Source organism: Hypomesus nipponensis, chromosome 28, assembly GCF_054491055.1.
Source record: "Hypomesus nipponensis isolate SF chromosome 28, ASM5449105v1, whole genome shotgun sequence".
Taxonomy (NCBI): Eukaryota; Metazoa; Chordata; class Actinopteri; order Osmeriformes; family Osmeridae; genus Hypomesus; species Hypomesus nipponensis.
In genome coordinates this window covers 8,734,531-8,760,405 of record NC_140388.1, presented here as the reverse complement: position 1 = coordinate 8,760,405, position 25,875 = coordinate 8,734,531, and the positions used below count along the sequence as shown (strand labels likewise).

The 25,875-nt window shown below is 51.0% G+C and overlaps 1 protein-coding gene across 1 annotated transcript; it reads right to left on the bottom strand.

Annotated features, from left to right (window-relative positions):
• Window positions 1–6,732: 6,732 nt before the first annotated feature.
• Window positions 6,733–22,322, bottom strand: txnrd2.2 (thioredoxin reductase 2, tandem duplicate 2). Its single transcript, XM_084694906.1, has 17 exons — window positions 22,061–22,322; window positions 21,688–21,753; window positions 21,444–21,500; window positions 21,179–21,323; window positions 20,826–20,900; window positions 20,177–20,255; window positions 19,965–20,027; window positions 19,274–19,344; window positions 17,226–17,245; window positions 16,912–17,003; window positions 16,210–16,384; window positions 11,118–11,254; window positions 10,122–10,217; window positions 9,526–9,618; window positions 8,974–9,045; window positions 8,771–8,868; window positions 6,733–8,450 (listed from the first exon to the last, which is right to left on the bottom strand). Exons 1-17 carry the CDS (start codon window positions 22,134–22,136, stop codon window positions 8,321–8,323), a joined length of 1,545 nt encoding a protein of 514 aa, XP_084551032.1. The 5' UTR covers window positions 22,137–22,322; the 3' UTR covers window positions 6,733–8,320.
• Window positions 22,323–25,875: the final 3,553 nt, after the last annotated feature.

Here is a 25,875-nt window from a genome sequence, read left to right as displayed (position 1 = left end):
AGTGCCTGACTTAATCATTCTAAGCACTCTGTCCAGTGAAATGCAACGCAGTGGTTGAAGTTCATCTCGTATAATTAAAAATATATATTTTAATCATATCTTTGTGTTTTTGTTTGCATTTCATGCATTGTAGATGTGCAAAACTCTACCTGTTTTATGACCGAACAATTATATTTCACAGACTGCACAAATCTTTTCCCCCGGTTCACATGCATTTCCCTGAGGAGATAGGTCAGACCTGCAAAACCTTTAGGCCAGGTATTATAGTGAGCAAACAGAAGAGTCTTTATTTTTTCCATCCTTTTCAGTCTAATTGAGAAAGGGAGAAAAAAAAACACTAGGCCCTAATCCACCAAGTACACAGTGTCCTTTCATGAGAATGCTAGGAGAGACCTTTATTTGTCCATTCCTATCATGGCAAAGGGGAGGTTTCAAGCTCGGCTGGGTCTGAGCGAGAAGATTATATGAAACCAGAGTGTTTTAAACCTCTTTAGGGGGCATGGATTAGACAGGCTGGTGGCTACACTGAGCCCATTCCCCTGCACTCCTAAATGAAAAACTAAAGAATTCAAGCTCACAGGTGTTTGATGCTGTTCTGGGTGGATGAGACAGGATATACAATTAAAAAAATCTTAAATATGCATAGTGAAACACAGTCAGTTAATGTTTCCACCTTGACAGAAAGTATTTTATGTTTGTATCAAGATGTATAATTTCAATATCAACACCAAATAGCAACACGTTTTATTCACCTCACCTGAGTCATTGATGAGATGGGAAGAGACAGTTGGTGACAGGTGGGTGGGAGGTGGAGCTAAGGGCAGCAGTGGGGGGCAAGAATCTCCTCCGAAATCAATTACTGCAAATGGAGGTGGTAGGATCATGACCCCCCCCCCCCCCCCAGGAGGGGCAACACGAAAGTGTCTGTTGACTAACCTGGTCAGATGCCATGCCCTACATCATCATCAATTATTGGTGGTGTCTCAGTTTACCCAGAGTGCATGACAAAGCTAAGAGCCGGGGCCATGGTCTCCCTGGGTCTGAGGAGGGGGGGGGGGGGGGGCTATTGTCCAGTCAACAGAGAGAGAGAGAGAGAGAGAGAGAGAGAGAGATAGAGAGGGAGATAGAGAGGGAGAGAGAGAGAGAGAGAGAGAGAGAGAGAGAGAGAGGGGAGAGAGAGAGAGAGAGAGAGAGAGAGAGATAGAGAGGGAGAGAGAGAGAGAGAGAGAGAGAGAGAGTGAGAGAGAGAGAGAGAGAGAGAGGGAGACACTGGGGGGCGAGGGAGAGAGAGAGAGTGAGACAGAGGGAGGGAGACGGGGAGAGAGAGAGAAAGAGAGAGAAATAGAGAGAAAGAGAGGGTAAGGAAATCCTTGGACTCCCACTCTGCGTCTCACCACAAGGCCAGACAGGTCATCTTACAGATCATCACCAAATTAGAGAGGCTCTCAGTGGTGCAGTGCGGCCTGGTAAGGCTGTTGGACGGTCTAACCAGCAGTTGGACGGCAGAGAGGGAAATAGAAGAGTGTCCTCTGTCTCCTGACACCTCACTCAGCACCCACATCTCCTCTGCTCTGCTCTGCTCTGCTCTGCTCTGCCCTGCCCTCCCCTCCCCTCCCCTCCCCTCCCCTCCCCTCCCCTCCCCTCCCCTCCCCTCCCCTCCCCTCCCCTCCCCTCCCCTCCCCTCCCCTCCCCTCCCCTCCCCTCCTCTCCTCTCCTCTCCTCTCTTCCCCTACCCTACCCTACCCTACCCTACCCTCACTCGCTCTCGTTTCCCTCCTCTCCCCTCTTCCTCCTCTCCTTTCTCTCTCCTCCTCTCACTCCCCCTCCTCTTGCTACACTCTTCCCTCTCTCTTTTCTCCTTCTACTCGCTCCTACTCCCCCTCCTCCCTCCTCCCCCTACTTACCCCTCCCCTCCCTCCTGCCCCACCTCTCCTTCCTACCCCACCTCCCCCACAGAGGAAGGCACCATAGATGGCAAACAGAGGACAAACCAGACAGTCGTAAAGACATAGTGGATACAAAGACACACGACAGAACAAACATTCGCAAAACAACATTCCTCTGACGTGCTCTGACTTCAGGCTAAATGCAATATAAGCAGGTACCTGAAACATGTGTTTGACTAAAGAACCTTGGAGTTAAGCTAATTGGGCCTATAGACTGCACTATGATCTGCCTGTTCTGTAAGACTCTGCAGTCTGCGCTGGAGTTCCAAGCCCCCAGTGACAGCCCTGATCCCTTACTGACAGGACGTGGCTAGACTATGACTCTCATCGAACCGCTAACCTGCTAGTGCTAGACAAAATAATGTCTATTTTAGCTGCAGATAAGTGGCTCGGTACATATAGATACATGTGGGAGAATTGTTCGGAAAACCTTGTGGGGGCATTTGTGTGTGTGTTTAGCAGGGGAAGGACAATGGGGTAGATAGGGAGAGGAAGAAAAAGAAAAAAAGAAAATTGGAGAGGCTGAAGAGGCCTGGGGAGGCTGGGGCCAGGGCAGGCAGAGGTTTGAGGCGGGAGAGAAGGAAGGCCAGGGGAGGCTGGGGTCTGGGGAGGGAGAGCAGTGGGCCTTTCATAAAGTCCCTGCTTAAATCGAGAGCAGATGCACTGCTGCTATCAGCAGCACCAGGCCACCCTCCCCTGTCTGTCTGAGGTGAAGGGGAGACACACAGTGTCTGAGGTTTATGGTCTTATCGCCTCATTCACTCACACCTCCCCTCCTCCCCCGCGTCGCCTTTCTTGCTGACAGTGATGGTGCAGCCCTGACTGTCTCTCAGGGTCACTTTCTGGGAGATCCGATGGGAAAGCAACTCCATCCTCATCTTCTTCATCTTGAATTTGGTCAGCAATCCCGTTACACGCGAGGCTAAACAGGAACCATACGTCAGACCGCCGTCGACGGGCGTCCCGAGGGCTCTCCCAGCATGCATTCTGCCAGCAAACTCGTCTCACGGCAAACTCGACGGGAGAATGCAATCCGCCCGGCCTGGTCGATCAAGTAAACCATGTCCCATGGCATGCTCAACTTCAAGGCAGCCGGCTGCAGCCATCTGTCGGCGCCACCGTCGCTGCATGAAGTCGAACACACCTTGGCCGGATTTCCCAGATTCGTTAAGAAGCTCTTAACGCTCAAAGCTTCTTAGGAGCGTTCTAAGAACGCTCTCGAACGCTCTTAGAACGCTCTTAGAACACTCCTAAGAAGCTCTTAGCGTTAAAAGCTTCTTAACAAATCTGGGAAACCCGGCCCGTATGGCCCGTATTCAGCTGTGTGAAGCAGAGAAACGTGTCATGGCCGAAGGAGACAAGAGTGTGATAGAGCGTCTGCTAAATGTGTAAATGTAAAGATGACAGTTTAAGTTGCCCTGTCATCCTGAAGTTAGACTTCCAGACTCGTACTGCTAGGCCATACTTGGTTGGCCTACTACTACAAATCATCCAGAGATAATCAATGAATCAATCATTGACAATCATCGCTTAAACGATAGAGTAGTTGTTTACATGATGCGGCTAAATCAATACGTGGATATCAACACGTTGATACAGATGCTATCAACGCAAAGATGATTTTTTCTCATTAGTCTAGAATGCCTTTTTATGCAAAGGGAAAACCTCAAATAGATTTGGCGCTAGGACATGAACAGTAAATTCACAGGAATATCTGTCAAAATATTGTGTGTTGGGTTTGTGTCTTGTTTGATCCCAAACGCAACTGCAGGTGTTTGTTGTTTTGCTAGGTGGGTGAATCAATCTAATTCTTTGTTGTGGTTTGGCGCATACTGCTCTTCTGCTAAAAGACAACTTATTTTTGTTGTGGCTTCCTGTGTGGCCAGACACAATCAGTTGATTTAAGAGTTGTGGTTGCCAATCATAATTGCCTTTTGTTGTTTATGTCTGGAAAGCAAAGCCACAAATAACGACGTCGCACCTTTTTTTTTAAATTAGTATTGGCCGCGAGCTGTGGTGGTTGTAGGGTGAGGCTGCGTGGGATGGGCCAAACCAGTCTAGGCAGGGCCACTTCAGCCACAAAACTGCATCCCCCTCATCTCATCTTCACCCATTTCCTCTTTAGGCCCTCCGAGAGCCATGCGTAAAACATTAAGCCCATTCCTGAGTGTATCTCTCCTTATCTGGGCCTGATAAGCTCATTTCACAGTGCTTCACCTCAGCTTAATCTCGCAGGCCTACTGTGTTGTGTCAAACTCGGTTTTCTCCTCACGCTTCCTTCTTTGTGTGGCACGTGAGGCATGTGTGTGTTTGGGCTCAGGAGGTGGAGGGGGGGGATGGTTCATTGTGGCTCAAACATATAAGTCACATATAAGCCCAGAACCTCTGCCCTGTATGGAGCCATTATGTCGACCCAGCAGGGGGTGGGGGTTGGGTCGGTAAAGACAACCTTGAGATTCCTGGAAGAAAGTAAGGAGTGATTCTGACTCTGGAGTTGTAATCTTCATTAGAAGGAGAAAGACAACACTTGGAGTGTCACTGACTATGGCCTTGGATGAGGCTCATGGGAAGAATGCCCCTGGCATAGACATTGTCTGGGCATTTGTACGGAGTGGTTAAAAGGTGACACTTAACACACAGCCGTAGGTCAACCGTCACACTCACAACGGTTGGAGCTCGGCTTAAAGCTACCATTAGGCTTACCACATTGCTCCAGGGCCCTTTGTCCTAATCGTGTTGAACACGGGCCACCAAGCTCACCGAGGCTTCTGTTCATTCACGTTTTCTGAAGGGGCCACTCCCCCCGAAACCCCGCCCCAGCCCCAGCCTCCACGGCCCCCACCCAGCCCCACCCAACCCCAGCCTCCCCCAACCAGCTCCAGCCCCCACCGGCCTCCAGACATCTCAGCCTGACAGCTGTATACGGCTGTGTGACAGGGCGCTCATAATCGGGCCCCTATTCATATCTGAGGGATAATCCTCCTGCTGCCTCTGCCTTTTCTTCTCCCAGCCTAGTTATTTGTGTGTGAATGTTTACACAGGTAGATGTTGGTCTAAATCTCTACCTGAGGCTTCGGCGAAGGCCCAGGACTGTGCACTCCATGTGTGCGTGTGTGCTCTCCTTAGTTGGCAGTTGAGGCACTGACGTTACAATGAGCCGGTGAATGTAGACTCCCATGCAGACTGTCAAGCCTTCAATAGGACTGGATTGATTCCACCTTGGAGCCGAACCTTAGCGGAACTTGTCAACATGTTAAGGTGAGCCCAGTGGCATCTTCCATCGGAAACCAGTTTGCTTCATCGTTCAGGCTAAACAAATAAAATGGACCCCTTCTCAAACCCGCACCCCAACCGTTCTAGGGGCGCTCTCCGAACGTGTATTCCTGGCGTCCAGATTGACACCACCTCGAGTGCGCAAGTGAGACCGCCGCGAGTCCCGAAGAGTCTCTGGGTTCGAGAGAGCCATGTCCTTAACCAAACAAACAGAGAGGAATTTCTGCCATTGTTGGTGAAGAGGGTTGAGTGGCAGGTCTGCATAGGAGGCCTGTCAACAGAGAGATGGGGGCGGGGGGAGGGGGTGGTGGGGTCAGAGAGGGACTACCCCTGCCCTGCACCGCCGCCTCCACTGAGCTGACCCTTACGACTAACACCTCGCCAGACGTCCAGAGAAAACACACACACACACACATCTGTACTGATGCACACACACACACACACAGGCACACACACACTCCTGCTTGCATACCAGCACACACACACACAATCTTGCAGGCGCACACACTCCCAACTTTCCATTGTTGATTCAACAGAGACACAGGGACCTCATTGAGACTCATTCTGATATTTTATTACTTGACATCATAAATAATAAAGCCCAAAGCTTTATGGCAAATGAGGCCGCTCTATTTACAGTAACTAAAGTTGGTGGCCTGGTGACATCAGACATGCCCTCCCCTGTTGAGGGTTTTAGTGCAAGTCATCATTAGCAGGCCACCTCGGAGCTCTACCCTGACCCTGGGAGCGGCACGCCTGACAAGGCTGAGACTGTGGCCGGGGTCCCCTTCAATACCTGGCTATGGCCCCGGACTGGAAAACAACACTGAACAATATCCTGTACATAAATACATACAAATAACAGTGGAAAAACGAATTCGCCAAAACCTAAATCCTGATTCGGACTTTTTGTGCGTTTGTGCAGCCGACATAACACAGAGACAGTTTGGTCGAGAGGAAATGGAGAGCGAAAGAAAACAGACATAACAGTTTCACAAATGACCTCAATGACTTCCTTCACAGTGACTCTGGCTCGGGCTGGCACTGCAAAGACCAACAGGCTCACTCACCCACGCTACTGGGCCTCTCACCTTCTCCCAAGCAGCAGTAGAGTGGGCCAACCCCATATATAGCCCCGGCCCTAGCCCGAGTAACAGTCCCACCTCAAGCCCTAGCCCTAGCCTCAGTCTCAGCTCCAGCCTCAGCCCTAGCCCCAGTCCCCGCCTTGGCCACAGCCTCAGCCCCAGCCTCAGCCCCAGTCCCCGCCTTGGCCCCAGCCCCAGCCTCAGCCCCAGCAGGCTGGAGATGGAGGAGCATGTGCTCCGGAGTGCTGCGGAGGGCGATGGAGTCAAGCTGTTCCTGCCGAGCGAGGGTCAGGTCCTTCAGTCAGCACCCCGTCCCTGAACACAGCACACAGGAATCCCCCTTTCCTCCTAACCCCCCCCCCCTCCCCCGCAACAGAGTTGCATCCCCACACTCGTGCCCCCCCCCCCCCCACCCCCCCACCCTTCACTCTCTCTCAGGCCCAGATCCAAATAAACCTGTAGCTCTCTCTCTCTCTCTCTCTCTCTCTTTCTCTCCACTGCTCTGCTGTCACTCCCCTCTACAGGACCATTAATCAGGCCGGGCAGATTAGACTTCAAACATAAATAAACCGACCCAGCGGTCTACCCTCTAACCCCCTCCCTCCCTCCCTCCCCTCCCTCCTCTTCTCCGACACAGGTCTGGCCCAGTCCTCTAGTGCCACAGCCTCGTGCAGCCAACCACTCAGACCAGGGCGACAAGAGAGAGGTTGGCATGTTTGATGACTCGGGCTCATAGGATATGATCTGCGTGATTTAAAGGATCACAACAGTCTAATAGGGCTTTAGTGAAATAAACACATTTCCGTTATCTCCCAGTGTGTTGACTCTGAAGGGCTAAACGGCCTGTTGTGTAAATACACAACTGATAACCCTTATCGGTTGGCGCTAGAATACCACTCTGGCACTCCACCTTCATCTAATAAATATCACTAATGCTGGATTAAAGGATTAAATGTGCAGCTTGAATGCGTGGAGGAATACGTTTGATACCCTATCCTACAGTTGATCGGCCTGCAAGGTTTTGTAGGTAAATCTGAAGGCAATACTGCCACCTTCAGGTAGAGGTTGGTGCTACCACGGCTCTCTGCAACAGTCTCTCCCGTAGGGGGATAGGGTTGCCAGGTTCTGCCGGCCCGGCATCCACACACGGCCAGACACAGGCTGTTATTACAGTCCCACTATCGTCCTCAGAGGGCGAGAGGAGAAGAGGAATAGAAGAAGGAGAAGAATAGGAGGAAGAAAGGAGGAGGAGAAGGGAAAAGAAGGAGGTGAGGGAACGAGGAGGAGGAGGTGGAGGCGCAGTGTCGGAGCAGAGGCCTGAACAAGCTTCCTGGCCAGGCTCGGTCCCGGTCTCGCTCCACTGACTGACAGCCGGCCCGCCGAATGTTTGTGTGTGTCCCTGAGAAACGGGGTGGTGTCACCGCGGCGACGGCTCAGGGCCATCCATCAGTGTCAGGGGCCAAGGCATGTGAGTGTGTGAGTGTGTGTGAGTGTGTGTGAGTGTGTGTGTGTGTTCTCTGCGTCCTGGCATGTGTCACTTTCAAGACTAATGGACAGGATGTACAGGAGGAGAAACAACAACATTTGCAGAATATATATTCAGAAACGTTTAAGGCCCGCGCTCTCGTACCATTCTGTTTTCAACAAACCCGGGAACTGGCCCTAACCCTGATTGATGAGAGTGTTTATGTGAGGGACGCTGCTTGTGGCTGGAGGTTTCCCTCAGACAGGACCGCGCCAGGAGAACCAGGACACACACTGGGGCTCCATGGGATAACCTGGCTCTGCTTGTTAGGTGACACAAACCTGGGTCCCATCCCCTTCTGCTTTCCTCTGCAGAGCTGACTTCCAGCCGCTTAAAAACTCCCTAACCTGTGGAGAAACCGGTCGGCCATTTTGGCTCAACAAAGAGAGCGGGAGGAGAGAGTGAGAGTGCTCCGGTTTGAACCGAACCCAAACCCCGACCCTGTCGCTGTGGGCCCTGTGTGCTTCGCTGTGTTCAGAGATGGGGAGTGCTTAACCTCAGCAGCCTGTGACGGTGGCGTCCAGACCTGAGCGCTTGCTGATGTTCAGTTTGGTCAGCTCCTCAGCACAGGTGGGGTGAATGCCCACTGTCTCCACCAGCTGTCTGTATGTGGCCCCCCACCTGGACACACACACACACACACACACACCACAAAGACCTTTTATTCAGAGACTGACCCCAATCTGTAGAAAGGTAATTACTCTGAAAGAAATATAATAATAATAATCTCTTAGCTCTACAACTGACAATACAACTTACAGAGCACTCATCAAAACACATTAATTTAACATCTGGTCGTAAGTAAGTTTGACTATCAGTTTGTTCCCCCCCCCCCCAAAAGCTTTTCCATCCAACATTTCAGCTAACCCATACCACATCATATATTTCCTTAGCTGTGTGTGGGAGTGGGAGACCTGCCATATGGGGGGGGGGGAACTTACTGGAAGCCCATCGAGAAACCTTGGGTGACCTCCCCAGCATTGGGGCCTGTGATGTGCATCCCCAGGATCTTCTGGTCTCCCCCCCGCTCACACACCACCTGCAGGGGAGAGAGGCGCACCGTAACTACCCCCGGCCTCTGGAGGTCTGGTGCCCAGCCGGGCGCCTGGCCTGGCCTGCTGGCAGGCCTGGAGGATGGTCCTACCTTAATGTAGCACTGGCTGGCGTCTTTCTCAGCCACGGTGAACTCCAGTGGCTTGTAGAAGGCATGGTACACCTGGTGCAAACACACACACCAGCATGAAATACATAGACTCAGGCCATATCTGTTTCCTATACAATCAGTACACAACGCTTACATACAACACATTTAGTACCACTGCACCTGGATGACGTGAGAAGCACGGATGTTAAACAAAAGAGTCTCGTCATCCAGCATATTTCTCATATAGTACTAGATCACTTAATAGACACACACACCATATATGTGTGTGTGTGTGTGTGTAATTGCGCTTTTTTTTTTTTTTTTTATATTGAGCGAGCTGACACAAGTCTGCCCGGCCGCACAGCTGTCGTTTCCTAGGATGCACCTCCACAGGTGTCTATGATCAGTCATCACCTTGACAACACCTCAATCAGACCTCCCGATGGCCTGTCACTCACACACCGGCCACGCCCCCGTCCCCACAGGGTCCAACCCTGGCCTTGTGCAGGTGTGAGCACACACACACACACACACACACACACACACACAAACCTCGATGGAGTCTTTGCCATGCCTGCCCTCGGCCTCTTCCTCTGACAGACCCACACAGCCGTACTCCAGAGGGGTGAACACTGTGGTGGCAACCTGACAGACAGACAGACAGACAGACCCAGAGAAACGAGAGGAAAAGAGGGAGACTAAATGAAACCCCAAACAATTAGGTCATCAATCTGTCATTACGATTGTTTTATTTGTATTGAATCTGGGAAAAAGGTCCATTGTGTGATGTCGCTACTGACGATCTAGGAGGCACAGCCATCAACGTCCCACAAACAGTAGCCTACACACCACCCCGTAGCCAAGCACAAACACGTACACCCAAAGTGCCACGGAATTCACTTAAGTCCCACAGACACATGAAACGAAAGGTTAAAATGCACGACTGGACAATCTGTGGAGAGATGAAGGGAAATTCTACTGAGTGTGTGTGTGTGTGTGAGAGTATATCAGATAAAGAGAGCGTGCGTGTGTGTGTGAGAGAGAAAGTGTGTTTGTGTGTGTGCACTGATGTGAGCACGTGTTCGCATGTGTGTTGGAGAGTGTGTGTGTGTGTGTGAGAGAGAGAGTGTGTGTGAAGGATGACTCACGTTGTCGTAGTTCATGAGCTGTGCGGTCTGGCCGGCCAGTCTGCGAGCCAGCAGTCTTCCTGCCCTGATGGCGGTAGGGGTCAACTCAGGACGACCCTAGGAGCAGAGAGCACTGTTAACACACACGCGTCATCCATGACCACAAACACATAACTTAATAAGTACGACACTGACTATGTAACATAATAAAGAAGACCACATTACAAAACCACCAGAACTTACACTCCTGAGGTAATTCTGGCTGTGTGTTAGTCACTGCTACACACACACACACACACACACATCCAGTCGAACCACAGAGGATATGGTAGTGCTGCAGGGCAGGTCTGAGAGTGTCTGAAGTCTTGATTACCACATACATCCTGCTGTCCTCAGGCAGTGTGTGTGTGTGTGTGTGAGTGAGTGAGTGACTGGTATGCACGGTGTACCAGTGTTACTGTAGTATGTGTGTGAGTATGAAATGGGAAAGGGTGTTTGTATACGGTGTCTGTATGAGTGCACGCATCTGCCGGGCGGTCTTTTCAGGTGTCGTGAGTGCACATCCGCCTCGCTTGCGTCACCGTCAAACAGCTCCGTCCACAGGTGCTGCCCAAACAGACGAAACAGGCGTCCAGGCTTATCGACGGAGTCATCACGCTCGGTGCCCTCCTGACAGACTGACAGGAGGAGAGGGCTGGGACGGCCCTCTTCAAAGGCCCCCGCGCTCATCTGACTGTGAGTCAGAAGGGCTGGGGAGCCAAGGAGCACTCCAGCTGGCCACATCAGGGAAACAGCTGATATTTAATACAGCAGCTAGAACGACTCCGTGCATCTCTGCCAGCCAAACAGACACAGACAGGCAGACAGGCACAGACAGACAGATAGACCACTTGGTAGCCTTATCCAGGCTACCGTGTGACGGGATATCAGTTGAAAAACAAACAAATGGCCAATCCCGCAGTGCGGTCGAGGCGTTTGCCGTGTTTCCTGGCGTCTCCGGGAGTCGGGTGCACCCACCTGGCAGATGTCGCCCACGGCGTAGAGGCCCGGCACGGACGTGGCCTCGTCGGCGCCCACCAGGATCTTCCCCGTGTCCTGGTTGAGGAGCACGCCCAACCCCTCTAGGCCCAGCGCCCTGGTCTCCGGAGCCCTGCCTGCAGTCAGACCGGAGAAAACACCCAGGGTCACTATACGACACTACACGCCGAGCAGAGAGAGAGACAGAGAGAGAGAGACAGAGAGAGACGGAGAGAGAGAGAGACAGAGATGGAGGGTGGGGTGGGGGTGGGTCTGGTCAGTGTTCTTGACACATACCGCTCGGCTGGCACGCAACCAGGTTTTTTTAAAAGGCACTTTCTGTTACCGTCCCACAAAGAAAGAGAGAGAGAGACAGAGTGAGAGAGAGAGGAGCTTATCCAGCAATTAGAAAAAGAAAACATCTGTTCAGCTGGGGGAGAGAAGTACAGGGAGAGGGAGAGAGAGAGAGAAAGAGAGAGAGGGCTAGGGTTAGAGGTTTGTCTTTAGGAGGAGTGAATAATAAGGCGGGCAGGGCATAAGCATCCCATCAACCACCTGGGGCCACGAGATGTCACTTCTGCCACTTCCTGCTCCCGCAGACGACGGATGCTGTCGACACCCGCCCCCTCTCCCCTCCCCCCGCCTCCATGGCGATAAGGAGTGCCTTCTCCTGCCCTTGGCAACCCATCCACTCCTCCACCACTCCTCCTGCCACCCAACCCTCCTCCTCCCCTCCTCAACCTCCTTCCACTCCTCTCCACCACCCTCCTCCTCGCCTCCTCCTCCCCCCCAGCTCAGCTCTCCCTGCCTGGGTAACATAATAAACACTGCTGCCTCCTCTCCACAGGACCCATGGGGATCCACGTAGATGCTATCATACAACAAGAATAACAACCCCCCCCTTCCCCTCCCTCCCCCCCTCCACCACACACACACACACCATCCCCACCCCTCCAAGACCCCTTTCCTGGCTGGAGCCAGGGAACAACTTCCTCTGTTTCCCCTCTCCCCCCCTCAACCCCCCACCACTACAGCCAGACCTGGAGGGCCGGTGGACCTGCCCATTACTGCAGCATGGGTGGTAGGGAGCGGGGGAGAAGGGGGTGAGAGAGAGAGAAAAAACGATAGAGGGAGAACCAGAGAGAGAGAACCAGAGAGAGAAAAAGAGAGAGATGGGTGAGAAACAATAGAGTAGAGGACGGGGCAAGAAAGCGGGAGGGCGCGGAGCAGAGAGAGAGGTCGAGGAAAAACGTGGTAAGAAAACGCGAGGCTGAACCAGGGGGAGAAAGAGGGAGGGAGCCATAGAGAAAAAGGGAACTGTCGCAGGAGAGGCTAAGAGAGGGGGGGGGGGGGGAAGGGAGGTCAAACGAGAGGGAGAGGTAGATTACCAGAGCTCCCCCCTGAGAGCTGCTCTGGCAGAGCCCACGCTCACTCATACAGGCCCCACTGTTCTGGAGGGCAGGCCCCGGGCCTCTCTCCCCTCTCAGACGGCCCTCCCAGATACCATCTGACCCGCTCTCCTCTGGATATGCACGCGGCAACGTCGCCCTGTCCCAAACCACAGTGAAGGAAATGTTTTTCCAAAAAGCGAGAATGAACCCCTTCCCCATCGGCAACCTCTGATGCCGCTGACCCCTGACCCGCCTGTCCCACAACAACGCAGCTCTGTTGTAGCAACCAGAACCCACACAGATCTTTCTCCCCTCCGCCTTTCTTCTCTCCTTAGACTCGCTCCTGGCTGATGTCTCTCTCTCTCCCTCAGTATTTCCCTCTCTCCCGGCCTTGGGGGGCTGGACTGGGCTGGGGGGCTGGGCTGGGCTGGGCTGGGGGGCTGGGCTGGGCTGGGGGACTGGACTGGGGGGCTGGGCTGGGCTGGGGGACTGGACTGGGGGGCTGGACTGGGCTGGGGGGCTGGACTGGGCTGGGGGACTGGACTGGGGGGCTGGGCTGGGCTGGGGGGCTGGACTGGGCTGGGGGACTGGACTGGGGGGCTGGGCTGGGCTGGGGGGCTGGACTGGGCTGGGGGACTGGACTGGGGGGCTGGACTGGGGGGCTGGACTGGGCTGGGGGACTGGACTGGGGGGCTGGACTGGGGGGCTGGACTGGGGGGCTGGACTGGGGGGCTGGACTGGGCTGGGGGACTGGGCTGGGGGGCTGGACTGGGCTGGGGGACTGGACTGGGGGGCTGGACTGGGGGGCTGGACTGGGCTGGGGGACTGGACTGGGGGGCTGGACTGGGCTGGGGGACTGGACTGGGGGGCTGGACTGGGGGGCTGGGGGACTGGGCTGGGGGGCTGGACTGGGCTGGGGGACTGGACTGGGGGGCTGGACTGGGGGGCTGGACTGGGGGACTGGGCTGGGGGGCTGGGCTGGGCTGGGCTGGGCTGGGCTGGGGGACTGGGGGACTGGACTGGGGGGCTGGACTGGGGGGCTGGACTGGGGGGCTGGGCTGGGCTGGGCTGGGCTGGGGGACTGGGCTGGGCTGGGGGGCTGGCTGGGCTGGGGGACTGGTGCTGGGCTGGGCTGGGGGACTGGGGGAGTGCCCATTGTGTGTTGAGGACACAACAACAGAGGGCAGCTGATAAGCGGTCTGGTGGAGGCTGGAGTCCCACACAGTGCAGTGACAGGCGAGGCCCTGATAGGCCGCCTCACAAAGCTCGCCGTGGCGTGAGGAGGAAGTGTCCTGGCCGGCCGGCCAATTAGCCACAACATGCACTCTGGCACGACTTGAAATGAGACGGGTGGCCCTTATCAGATCGATCCCAAATGAGCAAAGACAAAAGGCTGTAAGGCGCTGAGCGGAGTGTTTTGGAAATAGATTATTATTATTTTCAGTTCCCCCAAAAAGGGCTTGTCATTCAGGGCTTGTTCCATTTCCTGTCTGAAGGGGAAGATGACTTAATGAGGTTCTTTATTGTGGCTCTGCAGAAGTGACTGTGCGTGAGGGAAAGAAAGGGAGGGGGGGAGAGAGGGAAATAGAGATGGAGAGTGAGAAAGGGAGGGAGGAAGAGAGCGAGGTAGAGGAGGAGCGAGGGAGAGGAAAAGAGAGGGAGGGCCAGAGGGAGGGAGGGTGAGCGAGAGCAAGAGAAAGCAAGACATGCTGGGAAAATGTGGTGCCATATCCCTGCACCTGAGAGCACCCCAAACCTCACTGAACAGAGAGAGAGAGAGAGACAGAGAGAGAGATAAAGCTAGCCACAGAGAGAGAGAGAGAGAGAGAGAGAGAGACAGAGAGAGACAGAGAGAGAGAGAAAGCTAGCTACAGAGAGAGAGCGAGAGAGAGAGAGAGAGAGAGAGAGAGAGAGAGAGAGAGAGAGAGAGAGAGAGAGAGAGAGAGGGTGGGTGGGATGGAAAGAGAAAGACAGGGAAAGAGACAAAGAGAGAGAGCTAGAGAGACAGAGAGATAGAGCTAGAGAGAGACAGAGCTAGAGCTAGAGAGAGACAGAGAGAGAGAGAGGACTACAAGGTCCACCAAGAGAGGAAATGTGTTGTTTCCTGGTCTGTCCTTGAGCCACCTGGCCTGGGGGGGGGGGGGGGCAGGAAGGGCCATAGGAAGGGTGGAGGGGGGCCAGGCCGGGACAAGGATGTACAGTACTAGGTCCCTGATGGCCAGCGAGCGGCCTCACAGACGCCCCTGGCCTTTTATATCTCCTCCGAGGCCAGGGGGCAGGGCCGACCTCTAGTGTAAGGTCACGGAGCAGGAAATGGTCGTCTACACTACAGAGCACTCACAGATGTTCCACTTCAAAAGGAAAGCCCCTTCGGTCCAGACCCTAACCTGTAGGACTGTCACACATGTAACCATGGAGAGGACTCATATAATCTAACCTCCTGCTAACATGCTCTACTGCTATTAATATCCTCAATTAGAATTGACAATAATTACTTACAGAGTAACAAAATACTCAAACTTACTCAAAAAATACTTGAGTTAAACGTCGATGGTTAATATTCCCGCACGGCCAAAATATCGACTTATCAATTTTGGTCTTGGTTCCGACAAATCCAACAAAGGGACCAGGCTGATTGGGGGGCTGTCGTCACTCTTAATCATGCAAGTTGCGGAGTGAAAAACACCCCAGGTCCCAAACTGGTGCCCAGGAGCTCAAAAGTACAAGATGGGCAAAAAAACCCTCGCCGGCCGGTCGCACGCTATGACACGCTAGGACGCCGCCGGCACAGCTGCCACGGCGGGGACGCGACGAGGGACAAGCGACCACCTCCCTCCGGAGGTCAGGGACCGTGTCACACGCACAGCCGCGCGGGGGGGGGGGGGGGGGGGGGGGGGGCACCGGGGGCCCACACGGGGGCACACGCACCAGGGCTGGCAGTACCCAGACACGCGGCTGTGGGGAGGCCGGGGAGGCCGGAGAGGCGCGGAGAGTCCGGCTTGGAGGGAAGCGCATCCCTGGGAGACGCGAACGATGAGAGAGCGGGAGGATGATCCGTCCATTGTTGCTGGAATGATAGATATATCATCCTGGTGGAATAGAGAAGAGAGGGATGGCCGAGAGGAGGTATAGGAGGGAGTGGAGGGGGGAGGGGGGGGGGGGAGTGATGGGACAGGCAAGGCCAGGGAATGGCAGACAGGGATGAGGGTGACAGATGGGCAGGGCTGGCTGGTTTCCGGAGGGCTGGCACTGAGGGGGCAGGAAAGGCCCAGGGCGGGAGAACAAAGGGGGGAATGTGACGACCCTGTGCCTGGGCACATCCTGCCCTTGGTTGAGGGGGGAGAGAGAGAGTGATTAACGTCTCCCCTGGTGGTTCCATCCCTCACACTTTATTGCCTTGTTTATGGGCTTTGATACCTAGGTGATCTGCTGACGAGGCACTCTGGGGTGGACGACAATGAAACCGTGGCCTGGGGAGGAAAGCCTGGTTCAACTAATATCTGCTTATACTGGGTCACATCAGGCCCAAGAACTCTGCACACGAAAATGAAGGAAATCATACTGAATCAACAGAAAATGGACTTTGGTTTTGTGGTGGTTGTGAACCACCCATGATTGTGTTTGAATTCTCAGACACACGGAAGTGTATTCCCACGCACACACTCTCTTCTCCCCAGCCAAACACACACACACACACACACCTACGGCCCACAGAACAGACTGGAAGGTGTCCTCCTGGTCTTGGCCTGTCCGTTGGTTCGTCCACGTCACCTGCAGCTCTCCCGAGCCCAGCCTCTTCACCCTCTTGGGGACAGACCTCCAGCAGAACTTGGTGCCGTGGTCCTGCATGTGGTCCGTCACCAGGCCGGCCATTTGCTGCCACACACAAGAGAACACACGGCCTGATGTTCGATTTCGAAACACCACAGCTAGCCTCAAGGATATTTGGCATCTACATGCGTGTAGAAGCCGGGTTGGCAGGTTGAGACTGGTTCGGGCTGTCGGCCTGGACCGAGAGTAAGAGAGGGAAGGGAGAGACAGAGAGAGGGAGGGAGGGATGGATGGAAAGAGAAAGACAGGGAAAGAGACAGAGAGAGACAGAGAGAGCTAGAGAGAGACAGAGAGAGACATATATATATATATATATATATATATATATATATATATATATATCGAGAGAGAGAGAGAGAGAGAGAGAGTGTGTCTGGCTGTAGAGTAGAAGCTAGGCTGTTCAGAGTGTAAACTAACCAGCCCTGCCTCAGTGTAGCTGGGGAGACCCAGACCAGCAGGCCTGCCAGGCACTTGTCAGGCCGCACCCCAGGCCCTGACCTCGGGGCCCAGGCTCGCTGGGAAATGTACTACTCATATTATTTCTAAGAATGTGGCCGTGGCAGCGCAGTTACCTGATCGAACCCCCGGAGGGCAATGCTGCGGACCAAGACGGTGGTGTCCAGTCCCAGGCCCGTCAGAAACCCTGCACACTCCAGAGCCACATCTTCACAACAGGAGGTGAAGGAAAACCCAGGCCTTCAGAACACAACACATTTCTACAAGGTGTCACAAGTCACAAGGTGATTCGATTCAAATGAACTGACTTGGTAATCAATTGCTTCATAGACAACGCAATACATGTAAAAGGCTTATTACAGAGTTTGAGTCACCGAACTAGTGATTCGTTCACGAGCCGAGCTCCTCTGACAGGCGGGTGAAAGGATACAACTGGCACCAACTACAAGTCTGGAAACAGAAAAAGAGATACAGCATTATTCATTATTGGCTTCCTTAAAAGATATGTCATTTCTACATTTCTTAGCTTTAACAAAATGCATGACTGATTAGCCTCTAGCAATTCATCCAGACAGAGGCCACAGTTAACCCTGAACATGGGGAGCAAGGCGAGTGATGAACATGTCTGTGTGTGTGTGTGTGTGTGGTCGAGGTGAATCACACCTCGAATCCCAGCCTTGACGTCCGTGACGGCGGGCAGAGCTAACGGCTAGCATTTAGGCTAATCCCCATGGATAGGGCGTACCATGTTCAGGGCTCAGTCCATACATCGCCCTGCTGAGTGATGCCCTACCCCCACAGGGAGGGGCCCCCTCCCCCCCTGAAGGCTCCCACAAACAGGGCCTGACAGCCCTGTAAGCCCTCCCCCCCACCACCACTCCTCCTTAACCCACCCCCTCAGGCCAGCGTGAAGCACTAACCGAAGGCTCTCTGCTCCCCGGGTCCACCTAACGGACAGCTGCACTTAGTGGCCATTGTGCGGTGGCTTTCGGAGGGATTAGGATGGGAGCTTCCCGATTCCTCTCCTTCCTCTGGGTCCTCGTGCCTGGGCTATACGCTGCGGTCTGACGCCTTTCTCTGTTCTCTCTCACAGCCGTGCAGTGGGGGAGCATGGGGAACGGCTCCAGCCGTCACCGGTGGAAAGTATGATTTTTCGTCCTCTTCAGCCCCCACTGAAGCAGAAAGCAGGGAGGCAGTCTTCACGGATACAGGGACACTGGAATTCATGTATTCTTAAGTCGCGGGCGGGATTCGAACCTGCGATCAAACGCTCTCATGAGTTACACCCATCCCATACCAACACCACTGTACCATGTAAAAGAATGACAAGGGAGGGTCCTTGTTGAGTCAGACCATGGCAGTACTTCTGAGAAAGGACTGGATACTTCTAGGGGAGTGGACACACACTGATTCTATATCAGTCCTGAACTCCTGCCTGAGCTTGGCAGGTTGCAGAAACAGGCTTTGGTACTGGTTCATCTTTGAGGGACCTTGAGCAGTCATTTCAGCCGTGTAGACCAGCGATAGAGGATGTGTGAATCAGGTACCTCCTTCGTGTCGGTCTGGGAGTCAAAGCCCATGGCAACATAAAGAGGGGACCCCAGAAGGGAGAGTAACATGGGCAGAATGCTTGGCCCAGCTCCAACTGGAGGCTTGGAGTCCTTGAACGACATGTTGTTGTCTGGCGGTCTGTGTGGCAACACCTCCTCCACTATCTCCTTCACGTGCCGTTGTTCTTCGGAGCTGGCACTCGCTCACTCGGTGAGCCGTCTCGTTGCCGTGGCGATGGCAGCCTCGGTCTTGCCCGCGGCCCCCGGGTGTGTGTGGGTGTGTGTGTGTGAGTGAGTCACTCAGGTGGGTGCAAGCTCCCGGCCCCTGCTAGACACACGTCTCTCTCCTGGGGTCGTTGTCGACAACCTATGCCTGTCAGCCTCCACAGCACCTCACACACACACACACACACACACCTGCAGTGCTGACAGGTCCCCGGCACAACAACAACACTGCCAAACAGAAGCACCCTGCCAGGGATCCACTGAGGAGGAGGAGGGCTAGCTGATGGCTAACACCAGCGCTAATGACATCCTCTGCCAGCCTCGGGCCAGGAAGAGAGGCACACTTCCAGCACCTCTCACATGAAAGGGCTTCCAAGACTCAAGTGCTCCTTGAGTGGATAATTCAGTGTTCCCTGCAAAGCATTTTGGGTGCATTCTAGTGCGTGTGTTTGTGACTGTTTCAGAACGCCCTGTCACAAAGGAATCTGCAGAGAGCAAGACATGTGACTGTGAATGAATGCATATTGCCCCCAAGTGGTGAAAAGACCAAAGAGCAGCTTTACGCAAGTGAGTTAGGCAAGCGACAATTTGGGAAAGGTATATAAAATGTTGTGTGTGAGCGTGTGAGGTGTGTGTGTGCGTATGTGTGTGCTGTGTAGGGTGTGTGTGTGTGTGTGTGTGTGTGTAAGAGCGGGCTTCTCACGTCTTTCCAGGGGACTCGTTCAGCCAGAAGATATCATCGCTGGTCATGCCATGCTCGACTGCTCCAGGGACCTGGAACAGTTAATATCATCATCATTGAATCTGGTGGTGCTAAAGGTGAGCTCTGCTGGGCTTTAGCAGAGAGGGTCGTTGGCTGTGTGAGGCCGTTCTCAGCAGTGAGCCAGAGCCTGCTGCACTACAGGAAGGCTGGTCGAGACAGCAGCCTGGGAGGATCAGCCAGGCGTCCTCTCCCACTGACCTGTCTACCCTGCAAGGCCACTACACAGACAGGAGCCAGGGGAGGGAGGGAGGGAGGGAGGGAGGGAGGGAGGGAGGGAGGGAGGGAGGGAGGGAGGGAGGGAGGGAGGGAGGGAGGGAGGGAGGGAGGGAGGGAGGGAGGGAGGGAGGGAGGGAGGGAGGGAGGGAGGGAGGGAGGGAGGGAGGGAGGGAGGGAGGGAGGGAGGGAGGGAGGGAGGGAGGGAGGGAGGGAGGGAGGGAGGGAGGGAGGGAGGGAGGGAGGGAGGGAGGGAGGGAGGGAGGGAGGGAGGGAGGGAGGGAGGGAGGGAAAAAAGACAGAAGGATGAAAAGAGAAAGAGGGAGGCAGAGACAGAGTAAGAGGGAGGCAGAGAAGAGTGATAAATAGGGAGGGAGACGGAGAGGGAGAGAGTCAGCTTGGAGGCCAACACACTCACATGTGTGGGGTACTTTGGCCTTCCACCAGTTGCAATCACAATGTTCCTAGCAGTGAGGATCGTCTGCGAGACCGCGGAGTGGGAGGGAATCCCATGGAGTTCATCCAGGACACAAGGCCAAGACACAGAAGCATTATGTGTCAACATTCACGTACATTCAAAACACAGGAAGAACACAAAGACGTTATTTTGCCGTTGCCATTGTGGATTACCTCCTTCCCCGCTCTGGTCAACCCGCTGACGGTATGATGGTCCACCAAGCGCCCCTTCAGGTTGAGATACTTCACTTTCCTGCGTGGCACAGACAACACGTCTGAGTCGCTGCCGCATCGCTGTCGGGACACCCTTCCTCATGTCCTGGCTGTGCCAGGGTTCGAATTCAGGGGGACTCCTGGCCCTCGCATGCAACAACCGCCTTAAACACTGCTTCAGTCAGCTACACTACCAAAGAGCTAGCTTTTCTATGGCGTGGCAGGGCAGTATTTATGCTGTGGGGTGAGTTGAACGAATTCAACTCAGTTAAACTTTCAAGATCTTTACTCAAAGGCAGCTTTTGGCCGAGGGCAGTAAAGAAGTACAAGGCAGGCCCAGTGGAGCGCTGAAGGGTTGTCAAGTGCTGGATTTAGATGTGAGCAATCCTATTGCACAACCAACACATCTGTTAAGGGGGTGCGGGCACACACGCACAGGTCAACACCTGTTTGTCCTCAGGGAATTCATTCAGCATGCTATCCTCGACTATTATATATATTTTTTACCTCACTTGACAATTGACTTTGTCTTCAACTGCCCCTTTACGATATCCACTTAGTTATGATAGATAAAAGAGTCACTTAGTTATGATAGATATGAGTCACTTACTTGTCTTGTAGCTGGACACGGTGGCCCCAGTTAAGAGACCTGATATAGTTCTGCACAGCCTCTGCCATGGTGGGCCTTGGAAAACAACCACACAAGTTTGTAGGCTTCTGCTATTCTTGTGAGGACTCACAATTCAGTCAAGAGCACTACTAAAAGTAATGTCCTGTGTTATTCTTTAATGAACTATGACTAGACTACTTCAGGACACCCAGATGCTAAATCACCTTGAAAAGAGTTCTTCAAGCAGCACCACTGAGAATCACTAGATGGCATCGTTCAGTCAAAACACTTAAGCTCACAACTCTACAAATCAGGCGACAACATTTTCCTTGTGTCCTCATCTCGAGTCTTACCAGTCATGTGAAACAGGGCCTGGGATTTTCCAGCCATACTTCTTGGCGTCCTTCACAGCCGACCCCAACAGAGCTGTCTGATGCATGAGCTTCTTGGGAATGCAGCCCACATTGACACACGTGCCACCAAGGCCCCACTTACTGCCTGGATAGGATACATTAACATACCACCTTTTGAGTTCAGTTTACATTACACGCTTATACATTGTAATGTTTCAATCAAATAGTTTGTTTTTTAGTCGTCTGCTATGGAGAGATCTCCTACCTTTAACAGATGGCTCCACATAGTCCAAAACAGCAACTTTCTGTCCCAACTGAGCAGCTGTAAAGATATGGATAAAGTATCAATAACTATGCTAGTTGGTTAGTTATACATCCATAAACTAAACAAGGCTAAGTATGCAGGCACTTCACCTCTACAAGCATCTGCCCAATATAACTATAAATATAAGTCGAGGGAAGTCGAAGGAAGCCATCATTGTTGAGGCTTGCTAAAGGTAAAAACTCACCTTCCTTGGAGCACGCTAGACCCCCAGACCCACCGCCAATAACAACAAGGTCATAGTCAAATTTCCCTAGGTGAAGAAACACACATACCGTAAACCGCAAATAGCAGACCTAACAATTATGTTTTCCGTTCAACAAAAAGCATGATTAGATTGTAGCTTTTTTGGTGTATATCAATGCACTACCTAGCTAGACAACGCAACGCTCCAACACATAATGCAACTGTGCTTCAGTCTCTCCTTCAGCAGTTAGATGAAACGAAACACTATCAGCTGCGCTAAGGCCAGTAATGTCACATACTGGACCGTAATTCATATGGTTCATGCTATGTGGGTCTTGTGTGTGCCTGCAATGATCCCATAAGTACCACTATACCTGTTAAGTTTCTTGTTATAATTTGAAAGTAAGTATTGCGTTTCCACCGGTGCCTGCCCCAATAGAAGGCTGCCATGTTGTTATTACGAAAGGACCTTGACTGAGTTCTTATGTGTCCTGCGATGTGCCTGATAAAAAAAGAGTACTTTTGGTATTGGGAATAAGCTACCCTTATTATTTTCTAATATAATCTATTTTTAAACAGTATGACGTTGACTTTTTTTGCACTAACATCCTTTGCTGGATGAGATACTGATGCAACACTGTCAAACTTTGAAGTGTGCTTGAACTTCAAACGGATGTGAATGTACCGACACATTCGATAAATTGCTCAATATTATATTGGTTTGACGTAGGGGTGGGCGGATCGATCTAAAGTATTGATGGTATCGATACCAACGTTAGTAGGGTGAATTTAGGTATATTGGGACATTTTTTGTAATTTAATCTTCTCAAGTTTAAGTTTGTCATCAAGTTCCAAACATAACCCAATAAATGATTTCTGACTTCCTCAAGGTATCCACATTATATAAGTGTAAAAAAATAGGTCTTCATGAGATTTTATGAATGCATGGCTCACTATTATAGTGGAGTTGACAAAAAAACAAGTTTTAAGCAAATTGTTTGGTAATTTGGGACACAGTCTCATGGATGTAGATTAATGTATTGAACAATAATTAAACATTTAAAAAAACATTTTAATGGATCTTTAAGGTTGTGCATTATGTGTTATCTTCTGATTTGGTTATATTTAACATATTATTATGTAAACAAACAGATTCAGACTATTGACTAAGATAAATTAGGACTTCAGCAGGAATACATTTTATTCATATTTTGCAGAATCAAATTATGTTTTCACAAATTCAACAGGTTACAATAATAGACTATAAACAGCACAACAATTCATCAATATGCAGGAACTCACAAACATTAATAACGCATAATTTTCTTTTCAGAAAACTAACATTTGTGTGTTTTATCTAGGCTACTAGACCATGAGACTATGTTTATTTAAAACATTTCCAAACATTTATTTATCAACTCATAAAAGTGATCAACTGACACTTGTCCTGAAATGGTAGCCTAATGATTTGAAACCTGCCCATTAGGCTGGGCCAGAGACGTTGGGCCTTATTGAAAACAAACAAACAAAAAACTTTTAAAAAGATATCCATGTCTAGTCATTAACAATTTCATTACAACATCACATCGGCCTAATGACTTTTCCCTATGACCCACAGACATCTTTCTAGTGTCGCATTCAAAGACAGTCCTTGCAATGGTATGATTCATCATCATTGAGTATTCCATTGTCTTCCCCACAAGTCAGATGATACCACTTGTTGCAGGCCATCCACTCCTCATCTCTCTTTGGGTCTTCTTTGTCACCATACTTCACTATACAGATGCTGCACAAATTCTCTGTTTTGTCTGTTATCTTCCTCTTTTCAGGTTGTTTCCCCTTCCCTGGCCCCATAGCTCTGTTGCGGACATAGTCAAAGTATGCTTCACTTGTGAGGTAACTGCCTGGAGGCTTGGATCTTTTCACCTTCCTGGTAGAGGGACATGCACGGGAAGAAGATGTGATCAGCTCATCAAAACTGGTCTTGACCTCGACTATGTTGCTGGGATCAGGAGGTATCATATCAGCTGTGTGCATAAGCCCAGATGTTGAAGGAACAGCTATAGTGTCAAGGGTGGTAAACACATCTAGGTAAACTGTTGCTGACACATCCAGGTTGAGATCAAATGGGGTGTCCAACTGTGAATAAAGACATGTTCCATCTCTTCAGTGTGTCAGTGCTGTTCGTTGCAGGAGCTTCCTCTCCATTACCAGGAGGAGCTTCCTCTGTCAGTTGTCAGACTTGGAGCAAAGAGACATTTGTCAATGTGAGCTGGGTCCAGAGGATGGATTCCACTGCCCCTAAATCCAGCTCTGGCACTCTCGGATGTTGCTGCACTTCTCGATGCCTTCGATAGGATGCTAAGAAAAAGAGACTTCTGCAGCTTCAGCCCACTATTCTCCCAGTTAAGGACACGGCCCTCTTGGTTCCAGTTACGTTTCAGGCATCGGAAAAAGGCCCTGTCTGCTGTCTGTAGAATGTGTCTAAATCGTTTGAAGATTTAACTCCTTTGGGAAGCAGTTAGGGTGGGGTCAAACATAACTTTGATCTTTTTTTTGTGTGTCACACATTCTGACGGCCGTCAGAAATGGTGTCCTCTGTTGTAATGGCTCTATGATGACTCTAAATCGGAGAAAATGGCTCCAGATTAGTATGAATTGATGAAATAACTACACCAAATCATATTTCGAAGTTTCAAAACCTTTGGGAAGCAGTTATAGTGGGAACAAACATTCAAAAAAAATATCATTCTATTGTTACTTTCTTGTGGGTCATACATTCTGACGGCCGTCAGAAATTGTGTCCTCTGTTGTAATGGCACTATGATGACTCTAAATCGGAGAAAATGGCTCCAGATTAGTATGAATTGATGAAATAACTACACCAAACCATATTTCGAAGTTTCAATACCTTTGGGAAGCAGTTATAGTGGGAACAAACATTCTTAAAAAATATTATTTCATTTTTATTTTTTTTGTGGGTCACACATTCTGACGGTCGTCAGAAATGGTGTCCTCTGTTGTAATGGCTCTATCATGACTCTAAATCTGAAAATATGGCTCCAGATTAGTTTGAGTTGATGAAAAAACTACCGCAAACCATCTTTCGAAGTTTCAATACCTTTGGGAATCAGTTAGAGTGGGAACGAACATTCTTAAAAAATATCATTCTACTGTTATTTTCTTGTAGGTCGCACATTCTGAAGGCCGTCAGAAATGGTGTCCTCTGTTGTAATGGCTCTATCATGACTCTAGATCGGAAAATATGGCTCCCGATTAGTTTGAGTTGATGAAAAAACTACCCCAAACCATCTTTCGAAGTGTTAATACTTTTGTTAAGCAGTTAGAGTGGGAACAAACGTTCTTAAGAAATATTATTTTATTTTTATTTTATTGTGGGTCACACATTCTGACGGCCGTCAGAAATGGTGTCCTCTGTTGTAATGCCTCTATCATGACTCTAAATCGGAAAATATGGCTCCCGATTAGTTTGAGTTGATGAAAAAACTACCCCAAACCATCTTTCGAAGTGTTAATACTTTTGTTAATCAGTTATAATGGGAACAAACAATCTTAAAAATGTATTATTTTATCGTTATTTTCTTGTGGGTCACACATTCTGACTGCCGTCAGAAATGGTGTCCTCTGTTGTAATGGCTCTATGATTACTCTAAATCGTAGAAAATGGCTCCAGATTAGTGTGAATTGATGAAATAACTACCCCAAACCATATTTCGAAGTTTCAATACCTTTGGGTATTAGTGGGAACAAACATTCTTAAAAAATATTATTTATTTTTTATTTTTTAGTGGGTCACACATTCTGACGGCCGTCAGAAATGGTGTCCTCTGTTGTAATGGCTCTATCATGACTCTAGCTCGGAAAATATGGCTCCCGATTAGTTTGAGTTGATGAAAAAACTACCCCAAACCATCTTTCGAAGTGTTAATACTTTTGTTAAGCAGTTAGAGTAGGAAAAAACATTCTTAAAAAATATTATTTTATTTTTATTTTCTTTTGGGTCACACATTCTGACGGCCGTCAGAAATGGTGTCCTCTGTTGTAATGGCTCTATGATGACTCTAAATCGGAGAAAATGGCTCCAGATTAATGTGAATTTATGAAATAACTACCCCAAACCATATTTCGAAGTTTCAATACCTTTGGGAAGCAGTTTTAGTGGGAATAA